The sequence below is a fragment of the Littorina saxatilis genome, linkage group LG13 (genome assembly GCF_037325665.1).
Source record: "Littorina saxatilis isolate snail1 linkage group LG13, US_GU_Lsax_2.0, whole genome shotgun sequence".
In the NCBI taxonomy this organism is placed as follows: Eukaryota; Metazoa; Mollusca; class Gastropoda; order Littorinimorpha; family Littorinidae; genus Littorina; species Littorina saxatilis.
In genome coordinates, this window is record NC_090257.1 from 5,486,334 (window position 1) to 5,504,469 (window position 18,136).

General features: G+C 42.3%; 1 protein-coding gene across 1 annotated transcript in view; it reads left to right on the top strand.

The window, feature by feature from the left end:
* The window catches only part of LOC138946163 (110 kDa antigen-like), a 39,479-nt gene extending 24,817 nt beyond the window's left edge, over nt 1-14,662 (top strand). Inside the window, exon 2 of the mRNA XM_070317675.1 lies at nt 14,092-14,662. Within this exon, the coding sequence (XP_070173776.1) occupies nt 14,092-14,662 (571 nt within the window). The remainder of the gene's footprint in view (nt 1-14,091) is intronic.
* The last annotated feature ends 3,474 nt before the right edge of the window (nt 14,663-18,136 follow it).

Below are 18,136 nucleotides of genomic sequence, written 5' to 3' on the forward strand. Positions count from 1 at the left end.
GTTCCTATTTCCCCCAATTGTTGGAGGCATAGTGTACAATTAGCTACTTCGGTGACGTCCATTCTGACTTGTTACTGTGCAATGGCTATTCCCGAAGATACGCACACACACACACACTCGCTCGCTAACACAAATACACAGGCACACGCGCGCGCGCACGCAATCACACACACCCACACACGTTCACACACGTATACACATACACACACGCGCGCACACACACACACACACACACACACGATCTCTCTCTCTCTCTCTCAGTCTGTCTGTCTGATTCTATCATGACCCTCTTAAATAATTATCTTATCTCTTTCTCTCTTTCTCTCTCCCTCTCTTTTTCTCTGTCTATTTCCTCCTTCTGTCTCTCTCGCTCTCTCTCTCCTTCTCTCTCTCCCTCTCTCTCTCTCCTTCTCTCTCTCTCCTTCTCTCTCTCTCCTTCTCTCTCTCTCTCACTCTCTCTCTCTGTCTCTCTCTCACTCTCTCCCCCCTCTCTCTCTCTCCTTCTCTCTCTCACTCTCTCTCTGTCTCTCTCTCTCTCTCTCTGGTCTGTCCCTCTCTCACTCTCTCTCTTTCTCACTGTCTCTCTCACTCTCTCTCTCTCTCTCTCTCTCTCTCTCTCCCTCTCTTTTACTTACTCACACGCATATTTGTTTGTTTGTTTGTTTGCTTAACGCCCAGCCGACCACGAAGGGCCATATCAGGGCGGTGCTGCTTTGACATATAACGTGCGCCACACACAAGACAGAAGTCGCAGCACAGGCTTCATGTCTCACCCAGTCACATTATTCTGACACCGGACCAACCAGTCCTAGCACTTACCCCATAATGCCAGACGCCAGGCGGAGCAGCCACTAGATTGCCAATTTTAAAGTCTTAGGTATGACCCGGCCGGGGTTCGAACCCACGACCTCCCGATCACGGGGCGGACGCCTTACCACTAGGCCAACCGTGCCGGTCACACGCATATGGTCAATACGATCAATAGTGGCGTGTTAGCCAGTACAGGGCAGATCAGTAGACACACGACCTGCAACATCAAGATCCTGACATATCAATACGGACAGACTTTTAATGAAGCTAATTTTTCGACCCCGGAAGTCTAGTCAGTGCACTCGCCGATATACATCATCGGAACCAATATATTGGGCTGGTTTAAATGAATACGCGACACGAAGAATAAAGATGTTAGTTTTTTTGCGTTTCCCTAAACCACGTAGACTGCCAAGGACCAGTCCAGTTATCCAGCGGAGAGATTATAAATGGTTTAAAAAAACAAAACTTGTTCCTGTACTAAAAGTCAGCAGCCTCGATACTTTCCATGCATGAGTTTTTCGCTGATTTAACTTTTTAGATTGACATAGGAGTCAGCAACACATGGGGCAGGGGCGTATGGGGGGGGGGGGGGGGGGGGGGGTCAACTGAAAAGTTCGGAGCCGACACGGAAGAAGTTGATATACGAGACGAGAAGATACTTACATTTTAACATTGCCCCTTCGGGCCTCCACGCACATGTTCCACCTGGTCATCGATCTCAAAGCCGCATTCATGATATGTTGTCATGGAAACCACAAATGAAAAATAAAGGTGAAAAGACGTATTATTTTGTCTGAATTATTTGTATTATAAGTCTGAAAAAAGAATCTTTTTTTAATTCATGCCAAGTTTTAAATGATAAAAATGGCTGTGGGATTCTGTCGCTGCAAGCTTTCCTTTAGTGATTCCCCAAGGACGATAATGTAACAAATACTGTAGCAGTAAATATTGCGCTTAGATTGTCCTGTCTAATGAATCAAGGCCATGTATTCATGTCATAATTGTTCTTGTGGAATACTTCACAAAAATAATTTTCCAATCTTTCCATACTATTCGATTTTAATATTGTTAAATCTATAGAGAATACTAGGGGAAAGGCTCCTAATATGGACCGGCTCCTAATATGGACCACCTCCTGTTCTGACAAACTAACAGCGCTAGAGCGCTCAAAACAATTTCATTCGCTGTATTCACCCTCCCTGGATAACTTGCTCATGTCAAAACAGTTGCAGAAACACAAATCTCAAACCCGTTTGGCTTTTTCTCTTCTTTTTTTTAACACTTTTGGCAGCGTTCAGTCTAAATTTGACGCTTACAACGGACTAATTTCTGTCCACATCCAAAGCTGTCATCACACAAAACTTACTTAATATGACAGCTAAGATTGTATTTCTTACAATTTAGCAGTGTTGACCCCGAGTTCCTACTGCAAACAAAAAGAAATAGCAAAATCTTAAAGTATGTGTATGTCCCCTAATATGGACCACCTTCAACAAATAGAAGAAAATAAAAGCTTAATGCTGGTTTTATTAATTCATTAAGAAGCCTGCTAAAAATAACCTAAAACTAGCCCCCAAGCTTCCAATACAAATATTACAAATAGACTTCTTTTTGTTGAAGTTGATAATTTCATTTATTTTCTCTCTGTTTTTGATAAGCTTCTTTAGTTTCCTGGTGTGCTTCAAATAATGCTCTCAACAACCCAAAACAGGTAAATCTAAAGCATATTTTGATTAGTCTGACTTGCACACTAAGTTGAATCATGCTATTTTGAAGTATAGGGGACTTTTTACAGTGATTCGTGAAGGCCGCTTCACTGGTCCATATTGGGCGCCCAGGCTCCTAATATGGACCATTTGTTAATTTTTCTGCTTTTAATTTTTGCTGACTGTCTATCAGAGCTATTTCACTATAATTAGGCCCAACAGTTAACTTAAGAGAGAAGGACTACCCAACACAAAATGAAACTTTTTCGCGAGAAAACAAGCTAGTTATCGGCATGAAACAAAACGTGGTCCATATTAGGAGCCCTTCTCCTACATGGCTTGCTGTGTCGTACCAGATTTACACGAGTTGCTTTTTTTTAAAATATTGAACTGCGAGCGAAAGCAAGCTTGTCAATATTTGAAAAAGCAACGAGGTGAATCTGGTACAACACAGCAAGCCATGTAGTATTCTGTTTATCCTACATATTATACTTGCGTGTCTTTTGCTGCAAAAGACGCTTCAAATGGAACCTCGATCTCTTCCAAAGCCTCGTGTAATCTTTGACATCAAAGCAAAGAAAGCATAGCCTGACGTGTACGTTTTAAAAATCCTTCCAGGGGAAACAACGAGGGTAAATTTGTTCCCAGAATGACGTGTGTCTCGGTGACTCGGCATCACGAGCAGTGGAAAATCAGGCCCCTGCCAGACTAGTTTGACACAACCTCATTCCCGTGAACTGTGGTTTGAACGATATTGTTATCTCATAAGTTGTATCTCTCACGTATGTAGGATAAAAGGCTTTACGATATTGTTATCTCATGAGTTGTATCTCTCACGTATGTAGGATAAAAGGCTTTACGATATTGTTATCTCATGAGTTGTATCTCTCACGTATGTAGGATAAAAGGCTTTACGATATTGTTATCTCATGAGTTGTATCTCTCACGTATGTAGGATAAAAGGCTTTACGATATTGTTATCTCATGAGTTGTATCTCTCACGTATGTAGGATAAAAGGCTTTACGATATTGTTATCTCATGAGTTGTATCTCTCACGTATGTAGGATAAAAGGCTTTACGATATTGTTATCTCATGAGTTGAATTGTATCTCTCACGTATGTAGGATAAAAGGCTTTACACACCAAAACAAGTAGCGTAACGCTCTTCGAAACCAACAAGCAGTACACACACCCAGACGCACACACAGACACAGAGAGACATTGACAGACAGACAGACAGACAGACAGACAGACAGAACATTTGTTTCTCTCTCTCTCTCTCTCACACACACACACACACACACACACACACACACACACACACTTAAACCCACTACCCGCCCTCAACACACACACACACACACACACACACACACACACACACACACACTATCCCCCCCCCCCTACCCGAGCCGAACCCCACCACACATAATATGTAGTCGAGGTAGTAGTCCTTCTTGTGTCTGTATCTACCTGGGTATGCACGTGAACCACACAGCCTATTCACAGCACAGTGCATTCAGTCAACTAGGGATCATTAAGGTGTAGCAATAAGGGCGGCCTCCCCGGCCTAACGAGCCCTAGCAATCAATGGCGCTAGCAATCGGGTGGTAGACGCCTTTCCTGTAATTGCCACAGGTCGAAGAATTCCGATCGAACCCCAGTTTCTTTTCCTCCTTCTTTTCCTCCCTATTTTTATTTTTTATTATTGCATTTTGGTCTTGGTTTGGTAAAACGTTGCGTGGTCTGCCTGCGTATGGCTTCTTGCATGCATGTGTGGTCTGAAGTTCCCCCAGATTTCCTCGCCCTCTCTTCTAGTCCAGCGGCAACTGATAGAAGTGTGGTAACTTTGTTTTTTTCAATGCACGTACACGGTGTGTGTGTGTGTGTGTGTGTGTGTGTGTGTGTGTGTGTGTGTGTGTTTTCTGAATATACGGATTTTAAGGTAACATACAAAGGTAAAACATAACACATACACACAAACACACAGACGCGCGCGCACGCACAAACGCACTCACACACACACTTGTACGCACGCACGCACGCACACACGCACACACACATACACACACGCACTCACGCACGGCCGCACGCACGCCCGCACGCAAGCACACACACACTGGGCACCACCACCACCACCACCACACACACCTTTGCAAATTATTGCAAAAAACACCACACAACACACGAACATCCCTTTTTTCCCTTTTTTTCTTCTTTTTGATTGCAGAGTGTGTAGAAATAATTGCCTCGTCTTGGTTTCCGACATAAACAGAAAAACACCCCATAAACTACACACGCACGACCTGCGAATCGAAACTAGGTGGTCCTCTTGTGGTGCAGTTAAAGGCACGCTCCTTCTCTGGATGTCAGTTCGGCTCACTTCTCAGATAAGACCATCCCTCCACTTGGTCACATACCAAACACTAAGAGCCGGGGTAATCTCTGTGTACAGTGGGGTATTTTTTCGAAGAAATAATTCATAAAGACCAACAAAAAACAAAAATAGTCTGTTTACGGTATCCCGACCGACCCTATTTTTTCGCGCGACCCGAGACTCTTTTTTTGGCATTTGGGAAAAATTCTTTGTTTTTTGGCAAACTAACTTAAAAATATGGTTTTTTGGAGAAAAAAAAAATACCGACCTACCGACCCTATTTTTTGTGTGCCTATGTTACCGTAAACAGACTATTTTTGTTGTTGTTGGCCTAAAGACCACTTCTGGCATTCAAACAAATTAATTCATGTAACAATTCAGGTTGTTGATATGGGTTTGTGGCCAGGTGGAGGGATGGTCTTACCACATGTAAAAAGCCTGGCCATATTTGAGAGAGAAAAAAAAAATCCCTGCGCTTAGAACTGTACCCACGGAATACGCGCGATATAAGCCTCATATTGATTGATTGATTGATTTGAGATGGTGATCCGAGCTGTTTTACGAGAAGAAGAGTGCCTTTAAACGCACCGTCATTCTGGGGTATACGATCATCGTGACAGGCTTTCGAGTGGAATAAGGACGTCGTTTTCACCACAATACCACACATACCACAATTCACGAACTTTGCTGCATTCGGTGCAGACTCGTTCGAATTTGTTTCAACGAATTCCTTTACCAGATTGACTAATGAATCGTTTTTGAATTTAATTTAACAAAACAAATCAAAACAGAACAACGGTGACTGCGCGTGAGAGCGAGAAATAAAAAGACCCAAAAAAAAATACTGTTCAATGTTTGTTGGTATTTCTATAAAACAAAACGAAAACAAAAAAGCCCACATACAGCTAGCAGTCAGCATTTTCAAAAAGGCGAACAGAGGAGTAGCACACGAAGGGGCGGGGTGGCATAGGTAGGAAAAGTGCAGCAACTGGATGCTACAAATGCCACCCATGCACGAAAAAGTGAGAAAAAAATGGGGAAGGGGGGGGGGGGGGGAGGAGAGAAAAAAAAAAGGGCAAACGCTTGATGAAGTAGAGTCTGTTTCCATGCTCCAGCTGACACGTTCAGCCATGCAGAACCTATGGCGAAATTTACGAGGGGAACTTATTTTCACAGCCCCAATCAAGCCACCTTCCTGGTAACCAGTGCCTTCCTCTTGCTACGTCCCCTTTCTTGTGTCAAACAACGCCATATTTCCTTTTGCGCGCGCGTGCGTGGACGCTTGAATGGGTCATTATTTCATTTTACCATCAAGCTCGTTAGACTTCACTGCTTATAGATATTATGCAAATTTCGATCATCAGCAAGACATATAACGGTGCTGTTGTTGCGGATACTGTGGTTATTGTGACGCCATTGGATGTTTTTTTTTTGCTGAACAAGAACTGACGTTTAATTTTTTTTTATTAGAAAAGCATACTGTTTACTGTAACGTCTGTTTTATAACTCCCTCCATCCCCCCTCTCTCAGTTGCTCTGTCTCTTTGTCTCTGTCTCTGTCTCTCTCTGTCTCTCTGTCTCTCTGTCTCTCTGTCTCTCTCTCTCTGTCTGTCTCTCTCTCTCTCTCTCTCTCTCTCTCTCTCTCTCTCTCTCTCTCTGAGTAGTTTAACGCGTTTTGATTTACCACACTTAGTATTACGTCAAAGATATGCTAGCGAAGGATACTTTCACAGGCAAAATGTTCCATGTTTGGAAAAGTGACCTTCACCTTTTAAAATCTATTCGCTGATTGGTCATTACCAATAACTTTTAGCCGGGAAGTCGCTCTGCGCATGCGCGCACACCATATCCGCATAAACACGCGAACGTTATTTCGAATCGGTTCGACGTCTCAGACAGCAATGTTTCTCTCAACTCGGCCTCTAAAAGATAAATTCGGCGAGTATCCATCATGCAAGAGGCAGAGGAAGTTACATATTGCGGCAGATCGAGCAGCGAAGAAGAATAAGCTAGCGGTCGGTGTGAATGTTGAGTCCGCGATGTCTGAATAACAGGTAGGACATCAGGCCTTGTTTATCTCACATAAACTCTACCCTGACTGTCCCAGTTACACCAGTACTGCTAATCGAACTTCGGACCCATCTTCCACTCATGTATCTAATTCTTGGTGAGACAATGATATTTTGACTTAGATATTTGCTTCGTTGCAAAATCCAACTTTTCTCATTCAAGGAACGCAACAACTGATCGGTGCATTTTCGAGTGACTCGAATATTGGGCTAAAATCTGTCGGATTTCATCCCGAATCTATTTTACTAATAAGAACTTGATATTCTTTTCTTCCTCTAGATCATTGAATCTCTTGAACTTGTCAGGGAAGCATTCTGTCTAGAGTTTATTTTGGCAGAAGCTCGACTGACGTCCTACCTATAGCTGCATGAGTTTTGGAAAAAATAATGCTTACTTCGAAGCAAATTCCGATCAAAATTTGACCAGTTTTTGTGTGATGGAAACAAGAATTAGCAGAAACCATATGCCTGCTCCTGCGATAAAACTGAGAACATCGAGAGTTGCAAATAAAATTCCAAACGCCTTATTTCCAGCTGATCATAATCACTGTACTTGATGTTTTATTGAGTGTAGCATCAGTCTGATGTCCACAAGTGCAACTTTGGACTTTTTTATTTGGTGTTTTACGTCGTTTTCAACCGTTCAAGGTTATATCGCGACGGAGGGAAGGGGGGAGATGGAATAGAGCTACTTGTCAATTGTTTCTTGTTCACAAAAGCACTAATCAAAAATTTGCTCCAGGGGCTTGCAACGTAGTACAATATATTACCTTACTGGGAGAATGCAAGTTTCCAGTACAAAGGACTTAACATTTCTTACATACTGCTTGACTAAAATCTTCACAAAAATTGACTATATTCTATATACAAGAAACACTTAACAAGGGTAAACGGAGAAACAGAATCCGTTAGTCGCCTCTTACGACATGCTGGGGAGCATCGGGTAAATTCTGTCTCGTCCCAACCAATATGGGACTCCCCCTAACCCGCGGGGGGTAACTTTGGACTGATAGGGGATTGTGAAGAGTAGGGGAAAGTCGCTAAACCTGGAACAGTTAAGGAGAAACAGCCGTACCAGACAAAAAAAATGAATATTGCAAAGCGTTCTTTATATTGTCACATACTAGACTCTATCAGTAAATAAACTCACTCAACTCAACTCAATGCCCGTCACTCCTGTCAGGGTATGGGCCGCCAACAACAGATAAAGTTTTCTGTTTCTTCTGTTGTTGACGTTTCTGTAGCGAAGTCTTTTTTTACAGGGAGGGGGTGCTAACCCCACGCCCAACCCTCCTCCTTTTTCAGCCGGGCTTGGGACTCAGTAAATAAACGAACCACATAAAATAAAATAAAAGTCACGCAACTCATCAGACTGATCATAATAAAAATGTCTGCATTTGTTCCAGGTTGGACGCATGGGTGTGTAAAGTGGAACACTGTGTTGTCAAACTCGGAACACATACAAACACACCCTGATTCTCTTTCTAGCTCTGTCTGTGTCTCACACACACATATATACACCCACACACTCTCATTCACACACAAACAAGCACACATTGCCACACACACAAGATAAATAAATACGTCATAACATTTTGATTAAGCCATTTTATGTAAATGTCTTTTTTTCAACATCATATTTTGATTTTTACCAAGGAAATACCAAATCGGATAAAAATGTAAGCCTTAAATGTAAAACAAAAAGATAAATAAGGGCTAGGTCTAAAAAGGACTGAAAAACAAAACCTCAAAAACAAAGAAGGAAAAAATAGGCAAAGAACCGATTTCGCAGACAATGTCCTTTGTCTTCTACTGTCAGCGCAGTCATCGTGTGATTACTGTGTGCACTTCTGGCACTATAACATAATCCTCAGGGGAGTTGGTGCCACACATGAAGCAGTACCACGAAATTTCGCAGCTTCATTTGTACCGTACCCCTCTTCTGTTGACAAATAGATATAGAAGGGCTACCTGCCCAATTGACTAAATGTAAAAATCATTACGCACAAAGTCTCAAAGCAAATAACTAAGAACAGATTTAAGAACTGATTTTGCAGACACACAAAAATTGCTAAGTACAGATTTCGAAGTCCTTTTGTCCGCTGCTGTCAGCGCAGTCCTCGTGTGCCCACTGTGTGCACCTCTGGCACTGTATCATGTTCTCAGGGGAGTTGGTGCCACACATGAAGCAGTACCAAGTGCTTTCCCCCGGAATAGAACGCATCGTCGAGAATGTTCTCCTTTTTTCTCTCTGATCAGAAGATATTCCCCTCTTGTTTCTCTGAGCAGAAGATTTTGTAGCTTCATTCTTTCCTCTTTTCTGTTGACCTGCACGCCTTTTTGCAAGTGAAATCTTCAGCTTTTGCTTGAAAGGAGAAGATTGTTTTTTTCGTGATGATCTCTTCGACGAGCTTGTGGTTGTGCGTTGCAGAACATCAGCAGCAGGTAAGCTTACATTTGCTGCTGACACCAAGCAATCATAATGACCAGAATCTTCATGTACAGTGTACAAAACAACGATGGGGGTGACGTTGGCAAATTTATTTCAGCTTCAAGAATGCTATTGATTAGTTCTTGTTCTATCTCTGGTGTTAATGTAGAAGGTCTTCCTGTGAACTTCACTTCTTTTGCAAATGTGTTTGTTTCCTTCTAAATGACTTTTAAGAGTTGTGACAGTAACACCATATGCTCTTGATGCGCAACGCAAACCCATATCTCCGATTTTCACTGCCGACAAAGCGCAGCCCATTTCTTCTGGTAACCACCGCCGTTCGGGTCTCATAATACTGTCAAACAAATCAATCAATCATTCAATAAAACTTATAGAAATAAAAACACAACAAAACCGAAAAGAGAATTGAATACGTGAATAAAACAGCAGTGTTCTGTTTATTGTTTGACGAGGGTAAGATGGAACAGAATGCGGCATAGCTGGAACACTGTTCCATGTTTGCCTCTCTTATGTGTTCCATCATTGCCGCATGGCACCTGCATGGATTTCGCGTTTTTCTGTTGGATACACGTGACGTTTCAAATCTTTTTTTCCGTTCAAGTTATTGCAAATCTATGAAGGTTTATCACAGCAATCAACATTTTACGTGAAGGTATATAGATAAAGAGTAATAATACGAATTGTAGACGGTAGAAATAAGAAGAAGAAGGAAGAAAAGTTTAAAAAACGTACCATTTTTTTTGTTTTGCCGCGGTAGTCATTTTTTTGGCTGAAATAATATCAAGGAATGTCACTGGCCATTTCTGCAAAACAATTGTTCATGAATTGTTCCCCGTTGATCGCATATTGAGGTGTTCCAAGTTGGCCGACTGTTCCGGGATTGGCGACTTTCCCTTACTTGGAGTATGGGAAAATGTCAGTGACAAGTACCCGAATGCACACAATCATACTCTTGATTTGTCAATCTGTCTTCACTGTGCGCAGCAAAACACTTCACAAACTTTCAAATGCAAATTCCTCAGAATGTGAATGATTTTCAAGGACGGTAACCACACGATGATGGTCTTCCTTTCCCATCTACTTGTGGTAGACTACTATTTTTTTTCCTCTAATCATTGTTAATGAATTATCCCAGTAGTTACAGGAGCGCTTTTTGAAAAAAACCATTACCAATATTTTTTTTATGAACTAAGGCTGATATTCATTAAAAAAAAAAGAAGAAGAAAAAGCTCTGCAACTACTGGTAATAGCTACTTGTCAACACATTATGAGATTTTTTGAACCTGCAGCTTCAACTATTTTTTTTTACAAAGAGGTGCAGCAAAATGTCTATTTTGGTGACCTTTTTGAAAAAAATCATTGTTTAAAAAAAAATAGTGGTGCTACTTCAAAAAATGAGCATGAATGTGACTGGTTATGGTTCTATGCTTCAAAAAACATTAATAGGAGCAGCAAGAGGACCAGGAGGGGGAGGTGTACGGTGCGGGACTGATGGGGAATGGAGAGGAATAACTACCAAAATCATTTGAAAAAGACTGTGAACAATACAGGAACACACCCATTCTTATTTTTCAACAATTTGTCTTCATAATGTGTAGATAAACACTTCACAAACTTTCAAATGCAATTTTCTCCGAAGTTGGGTTTTCAAGGACAGTAACAACGCGGGCAATGATATTTCTTCAGAACGACTTGTGGTAGAGTTATAATTTTTTCTTTTGCAGGAGTTAGATTTGATTGTTTTAAACTTTTACAAGGCGTTTTTGTAAAAATCCATCAATTTTTCTTTTTTACAGAATATAATATAAGCCTGAATGGGTATTTTTGGGGCTAAAAATGTATATTTCTCAATTTTTGCTGCTGAATTTGAACTGGGGTAATTTGGTCAAAACGGCTCTAAACAAGTCTGATACTGATATCTGGGAGTAATTTGCAAAAACTTTGAAGCCTGTGGCTTGAAAAATGTCTTTCTAATTTCATGGAGCATGGGGTGTAATTTTTGTACTTTTTGGACAAAATTGGTCTTTTTTTATGAAAATATTACTTGCTTGGTCAAAAACTGGACATGCAGATGCTTTTTCATGCTTCATTTCTATAAAGTACCCCAAAACGTCAAAGACAACTTACAAATATTCATATTTCATTTTTCGTGCCACCTCTCCCCTTAAGTTATTATATTGATTGTAGTGAAGGTGAATCAAGGTGACACTTGAGGTCCTCTTTTATTATCTGTATTCGGTAATGAACTGTCATTAGAGATAACAGATAGTGGAAGATATGGTGTATGAATGAATCCTCGTTTGCTCGCATTATTCATTATACTGTTTAATGATATGCTCTTACTGTCAGAAACTATCATCAATCATCAATTACAAAATCAGGGAACGTCTTATAAAAGCCGCCACCATGCATGGAGTACAAGAAAGTAGAGTACAATGATTTTCACTACGCTAAAGGCCATCTGTCTGTGTCTTCTTGCGATTCCTTCTCTCTTTGTCTGACATGTTTCTCTTCTCTTCCATGTCCTTCTCTCATTCCCCCCTCTCTCTCTCTCTCTCTCTCTTTCTCTCTCTCTCTCTCTCTCTCTCTCTCTCATTCTCCTTTCTCTCTCTCTCTCCTTTCGACCTCTCCCTCTCCTCTTTTCTTCTGTATTTGCGTCCGTTTGGTCTCTCCCTACGTCTCTCTTTCTCTCTACCTGTGACTCTCTCTCCCTTTCTCTCTCTCTCTCTCTCTCTCTCTCTCTCTCTCTCTCTCTTTCTCTCTCTCTCTCTCTCTCTCTCTCTCTCTCTCCCTCTCTCATACCTCGCCATCTAAGTATCTGCAATAGATTGTTATAAAGACCAACCGTAACAGGCTCTGAGGAAAAGGATAAGTCGGCTAATGTGACCTTTACACACGGACAGACTGCAATAGGCTCTCTCTCCCTGCGTGCAACTCGTTCTAACGAGCCTGATTATGGCTTGCTGGGGCTATAGGCGAAGGGATGATAGTCATGATGTATCGCCCTATTTAGCAAGAGACTGTGTCTCATAAAAAAGGGGAGACAGAGGGTGAGTATGGAGAGGGGAGAGGGGGGAGAGGGGAGAGGGGGGAGGGGGGGAGGGAGGGAGGGGCGGGATGGTGACGGGATTGGGTTGTGAGACATAAGGACAAAGAGCCATAGCTGGTAGAAACTTGCAACAAGCAGTTACTGGGTCCTTATAGTTAAAGGCAATGCTTGGCTCGCCATCTCAGAACTCAACAGATGTGCATGGGTTATGAACATCCTTCCACTTGGTCATATAACCCAAATCAATATTCTCGCTGCTTCATGTGCTTCAATTTTATTCATTTTTATTGGAAAGGGAGGTGGGGGGGACTGATTTAATTTGTATAAAAGTCACAATAACAAATTATTTCATCAATACATTTCCCACTCTGCACAGAGTGCAACTTTCTTTAATTGGTGTTTAACGTCGTTTTCAACCGTTCAAGGTTATATCGCGACGGAGGGAAGGGGGGAGATGGAATAGAGCCACTTGTTAATTGTTTTTTGTTCACAAATGCACTTATCAAAAATTTGCTCCAGGGGCTTGCAACGTAGTACAATGTATTACCTTACTGGGAGAATGCAAGTTTCCAGTACAAAGGACTTAACATTTCTCACATACTGCTTGACTAAAATCTTTACAAACATTGACTATATTCTATACAAGAAACACTTAACAAGGGTAAAAGGAGAAACAGAATCCGTTAGTCGCCTCTTACGACATGCTGGGTAAATTCTTTCTCGTCCCAACCAATATGGGACTCCCCCTAACCCGCGGGGGGGGGGCGGGGGGGGGCGGGGGGGGGGCGGGGGGGGCGGGGGGGGGGGCGGGGGGGGGGCGGGGGGGGGCGGGGGGGGGGGGACAGAGTGCAACCAGGATGATGATTTTTGGTATGTGTTCAAGTTGAGAGATGGTTTTATCCGACGTACTAGCCTGGCCTGATCTGAGACGCTGACGCTGCGACCTTTTTACTTTTACAGTAAGGACAACTTACGGGTGCAATCGTGACATTCTAAAAATAGTAACGTAGTAACGGTAAAATGGATTGACGCCACACGAAGGAAGGGAGATAAACGCTGAAAACACTGGAGAAGATAAGGAAGAGTTACTGGGAATGGATCCAGAGAAAAACAGAGAAAAACCAAAATCGGTTCAGCGCTGCGCTGTTGAAATATCTCATCGATGAGGTTGTGTCCGGGGTCTCTCTGAATAAGCCCACCAAATTTGAAGCAGATCCATCGAGAACTTTGGCCGTGCATCGCGCACAGACACACAGACACACAGATACACAGACACACAGACACACAGACACTAGTCGTATATATATATATAGATAGATAGATACCTTCGCTCGTTCAAAAAAAAGAAACACCAGAAACTCTTAGACTAGCTTAAAGACACTTTACTACACAGTCATTTAGAAAAAACAATAACAAAGACAGGAAATTAGAGACAGAAAATCTGAGAGAAAAATAGGCATGGCAGAAAAAAACGAAAAAAACGCAGTCAGACAAACAGAAAAATAGTCACGAAATAGACAGACAATCTAGCAGAGTCGAGGACATGAGACAGACAGACAAACAGACAGACAGATACCACACAAACGAAAAGAGATTTATAGCCACACAAACCCCAAGAAGGCCAGGAGTACAGAAGAGAATGACGAGGATGACGGTACAGAAGAGAATGAAGAGGATGACGGTACAGAAGAGAATGACGAGGATGACGGTACAGAAGAGAATGACGAGGATGACGGTACAGAAGAGAATGAAGAGGATGACGGTACAGAAGAGAATGACGAGGATGACGGTACAGAAGAGAATGACGAGGATGACGGTACAGAAGAGAATGAAGAGGATGACGGTACAGAAGAGAATGACGAGGATGACGGTACAGAAGAGAATGAAGAGGATGACGGTACAGAAGAGAATGACGAGGATGACGGTACAGAAGAGAACGAAGAGGATGACGGTACAGAAGAGAATGACGAGGATGACAGTACAGAAGAGAATGAAGAGGATGACGGTACAGAAGAGAATGAAGAGGATGACGGTACAGAAGAGAATGAAGAGGATGACGGTACAGAAGAGAATGACGAGGATGACGGTACAGAAGAGAATGACGAGGATGACGGTACAGTCGAACCTGTCTTAAACGACCACACAAGGAACGACTCAAGTGTTCGTTATAGACAGGTGATCGCTGTGGAAAGTTGAATCATATCGAAGAAAAAAGCGTCTTGGATCATTGAGGATGGTCGCTGTGGGCAGGTGGTCGCTTTCGAGAGGTGATCGCTTTCGAGAGGTGGTCGCTTTCGAGAGGTGGTCGCTTTCGAGAGGTGGTCGCAGGGGAATGTTCGACTGTACCACAGGTAGCATGCAGAAACGGCACAAGACTGGCCATGAGAGCAAGAAGTGGTGGTGACAGTGAGGATACACAGGAACTCTCTTTAGCGACTCTCCATTATGCGACTCCCTCTACTATACGACTAGAAGACCTGATAGACTGCTAACGTTTCAAAAATCGGAATAAAAAAACCAAGAGTTGTAGGTTATTGGAACGTTTAATTATTGACCAAAAAAACCCGCTACATTTACAGTCAATGACATAACGTTACGTCTACCATACGGCGTTATTTTCTCATTTGTTTTCTTTATAGTGTCACAACATTTAGCTCCATGACGTTACGTCTACTATACGATGTTATTTTCTCATTCGTTTTCTTCATAGTGTCACAACATTTAGCTCCATGACGTTACGTCTACTATACGATGTTATTTTCTCATTCGTTTTCTTCATAGTGTCACAACATTTACCCCCATAACGTTACGTCTACTATACGATGTTATTTTCTCATTCGTTTTCTTCATAGTGTCACAACATACCTACATTTATCAGATTTAAGGTCCCAAAACAGAGGTAGCACTGTACCAGAGTTTGCTGCCAGAATGGTCCAAGACTGGCCAGCAGGCATTGGCAGATTAAGTGACGACGTTACGCCAGCTAAATGGATCCCACAATAACGTTACAAGCCTCGTCAACCGCGAGGGTTGCCAAGACCCTTTGGCAAGACAAGACGACCAGAGGGTTTTTTTTCTTCTTGTTTGTCTCGGTTAATAAGTTTGCGATGAAAAATGGAAGGCCTGGTATACTAGAAGAAATATTGGGGGTTGTACGCACGTATACATGTTTGAATGTTTTGCCTGTGTTAGTATGCTTGCAGCTTGTATTGATGTAGTGTTTCGTTGTTCACTTGTGTGCCGAATGCTGCTGCACATGCTTTTTTGCTTTGCTTTGTATGTATATGTATGGGTTTTTTCATTGTAAAGCGCTTAGAGAACGTAAAGCGCTCTATAAATCTCCCATATTATTAAGTTATTGAGACATCCCAGTGCACTAAGGGATTTATAGAGCAAATCGAGAAAATTCCTTATTGAACGAAGCGCATAGCGCTGAGTTCAATAATTATTTTCGAGATTTGCTCTATAAATCCCTTAGTGCACTGGGATTGTTTCAATAACGATATTGTCAGTACCGCCATAGAAAAAAGAAGATTCCAAACGCACATTTTGCAACGCGCATTTGAATAGGCATAACTGTGTGGTCAGGTCGTGTACAGTAAAGATCTACTTTTGGGTGGGGTGTCTCATGTGCACGTGTGTCGTGCTTTCGTCACACGCATTTTAATTTCTGTTGGTAAATTCCAGTGTAGCGTTAATCTGAACAGTGATGATCTTTCAGAGAGACCTCATTTGAACTCGGAGAAAGGAATGTGCTCTTCATTATTTGCGATTCGAAACCTCCAGTCGAGCTTCGACGGATTGACTGTGCGGAGTGACTCCCCTTGAATTGACTCGAAGCGGTACTCGACGGTTCGCACATTTTCAAAACAAATGTGGCATATTTCTCGTGTTGTATCTTCACTCATCGGGGAGTCTGATACTAAATATGAACGGTAAGAATGCTCTGAACCCTACACGTATTATATCCCCATCGTTTTTTCGTTCACATTTGCCCAACATGTTAATTTGCTGAGCGGGGTTAATGTCGTCTGCTAGGCCGCTACCTGGGCAATCGAACCACTGCAGTCTGCACTGAGTCTGCATGCATGATATATGGTAAGAACGTTCTGAACCTTACACGTTTTCGATTACGATTGTTCTTGCCTTGAAATAATAATTCGGAAACCATTCATTTACTGAACTGATGTAGTCGTATTTCGATCTGTGTAGTCTGCCACAGAGTCGATCGAGTCAGTCTTCCAAACTGGTCTAGCTGGTACATTATCGGAATAACACTTGTGTTTTCTGTTACTGTGTTAGCCGCTGGGAATTGTATACTAACTCATCATTTGGTAATGTGGATGATAAGCTACATGCCACTAACACGGCATGTGAGAAGAATCTATGCAAGTCAGCGAAAATTAGATGAAACACAACGGCTTCTATTTTTAGATCACTGGCACTGGCACAGGCACATGCAATCTGTCAGAAAAAAACCCACTTCTGCTTTAATTGAGAAGCAGGGAATTTATGGTCATTTGGTATTGTGGAGAATATAAGCTACATGTCATTAATCAATTCTGAGGATGAGAGCACAGTCTCGCTTAGGCAAAGGGCGGAAGAATACGCTCTGTGGAAAAGTTAGCGCACTCCAAGAGTGCGCTAACAGTTTTAGCGCATCGCCATTAGCCAATCAACTGGTTCACATCAGTCATGTGACACCAGTACTTACTGACAATTATTATTATTATTATTATTATGGTGAGCTTATATAGCGCGAACCACAATTAACTGTGCTCTCCGCGCTTTACATATTAATTTCTGCCGTGTGAAATGGAATTTTTTTACAGACAGACAGACAAACAAACATTTTTTACACACAATATATAACGCATTCACATCGACCAGCAAACCTCAAGCCTGTTAGGCGAGCATTCACCTTTCGCGGCCTTTATTCCAAGTCACACGGGTATTTGATGGACATTTTTATCTATGCCTATACAATCTTGCCAGGAAAGACCCTTTTGTCAATCGTGGGATCTTTAACGTGCACACCCCAATATAGTGTACACGAAGGGACCTCGGGTTTTCGTCTCATCCGAAAGACTAGCACTTAAACCCACAATCTAGGTTAGGAAAGGGGGGAGAAAATAGCGGCCTGACCCAGGGTCGAACACGCAACCTCTCGATTCCGAGCGCAAGTGCGTTACCACTCGGCCACCCAGTCCCATACATTATAAACACGCACGTACGCCACGCATGAGCGCACCCACTTGAGCTTTTGCGCGCGCACACACACACACACACACACACACACACACACACACACACACACACACACACACACACACACACACACACACACACACACACACACACACACACTCAATCTTTCCACCCAAGAACAACCCGAAACAGTCGCAGTGCCAGTTTTTCGACGTTCATTCCACGAGCTATTTGAAGAAAGGGACAAAAACTATAGATTTTTTTTTATCGGTTCCACTTAAGGAAGCTCCCGAAATATCCCCAACCGCAAGCACCGAATTTAGCCCTGATACTTCCTCTCAAAAAGAATGCGGTGGATAAACAGAGGACGAAATCACACATGTTATATTGACCCATGCGAACAGTGAACAAACAAGAGTTCCTGGATGTCCGGACCCGAATATTCCTCGGGCGACATCTTTT